The sequence below is a fragment of the Gekko japonicus genome, unplaced genomic scaffold, assembly GCF_001447785.1.
Source record: "Gekko japonicus isolate JY-2015 unplaced genomic scaffold, Gekko_japonicus_V1.1 scaffold41042, whole genome shotgun sequence".
In the NCBI taxonomy this organism is placed as follows: domain Eukaryota; kingdom Metazoa; phylum Chordata; class Lepidosauria; order Squamata; family Gekkonidae; genus Gekko; species Gekko japonicus.
The window spans coordinates 1-938 of record NW_015223714.1 but is presented as its reverse complement, the minus strand read 5'-3'; the positions used below and the strand labels follow the sequence as shown (position 1 = coordinate 938).

Below are 938 nucleotides of genomic sequence, written 5' to 3'. Positions count from 1 at the left end.
GCGGAATCGTACGGGCAAATTCTCAACTTGCCCTTTGTCCTGAAGTCCTCCCCTGGCGTTTTCCAGCTTCTCGATTCTCTATTGGCATTGATGGAGTCCCAGTTCAAATCATTTCGAGTTTCTCTCACGGTAGCGTCGGAGTCACCCAACTGGCCGAGGAAGCGCTCCGGTTCTGTGGACTGGTCAGCCCACCTCCCAGAATGCCCTTCTTCGAGCTCTCCGTTGGTGTGATCCAGTTGGCCCAACCGCCTTCGTAACACGGCAAGGAAATACGGGTCGGTGCAGAAGACGTTGGCCGTGAAGATGTGAAGGGAGCACGTGCAGAGTTCGTAATTCTGCGGTCCGCAGCGCACGTTGAAGTGCAGCAGCCGCTCACGGAAGTCCACATCGGCGTGAAGCACCGCATTGGCCCGCTGGCGGCGGCGCTCGGCCTCCACACGGCGCAGCTCCTCCAGAAGCGGGCGGATCTGATAGAAGTCGGCCTCCACGCGCAAGAGGGAGAGCTCCGCGTAGCCCTCCGGCAGGTCCAGCCGGCCAAAGCGGAGGAAGTTGAGGATGTGGCGGAAGGTCTTGCCGTCGCGGTCGATGAAGTAGTTGCCGCTGCTGTCGGTAAGGGCTGGGCGGGGCCCGCGGAACATGGCGCCCAGCATGGAGTCTGGGAAGCGCGTCAGGGTCTCAAAAGTTGTGCTGTAGAATTTCCCGCCTACGTTCAAAGTCACCGGCCCGCCGGCCCGCATCGGATGCTCACAGGTGTCCGGCATCCCTGGGAAGGCACCGTGGACCGATTCTTCAGCCTAGGAGACAGTTGGAGAAGGGAAAGCACATGGGGGTTTCCGGTCTATGAAAACAGGACACTTCAACCCCAGGGGGTTCCTTCCGGCTGGAAAGAGGGGCTCCACAGTGTGTGTGTGGGGGGGACAGACCCCAGAGAGTGGTGG

General features: G+C 60.7%; 1 protein-coding gene across 1 annotated transcript; it reads right to left on the bottom strand.

The window, feature by feature from the left end:
• Nucleotides 1-31: 31 nt before the first annotated feature.
• Nucleotides 32-783, bottom strand: LOC107125325 (BTB/POZ domain-containing protein KCTD21-like; the record flags this gene model as incomplete). The annotated part of the gene is made up of 1 exon (XM_015428764.1): nt 32-783. A coding segment is annotated over exon 1 (730 nt), but the record flags the coding sequence as incomplete, so codon positions are not given.
• Nucleotides 784-938: the final 155 nt, after the last annotated feature.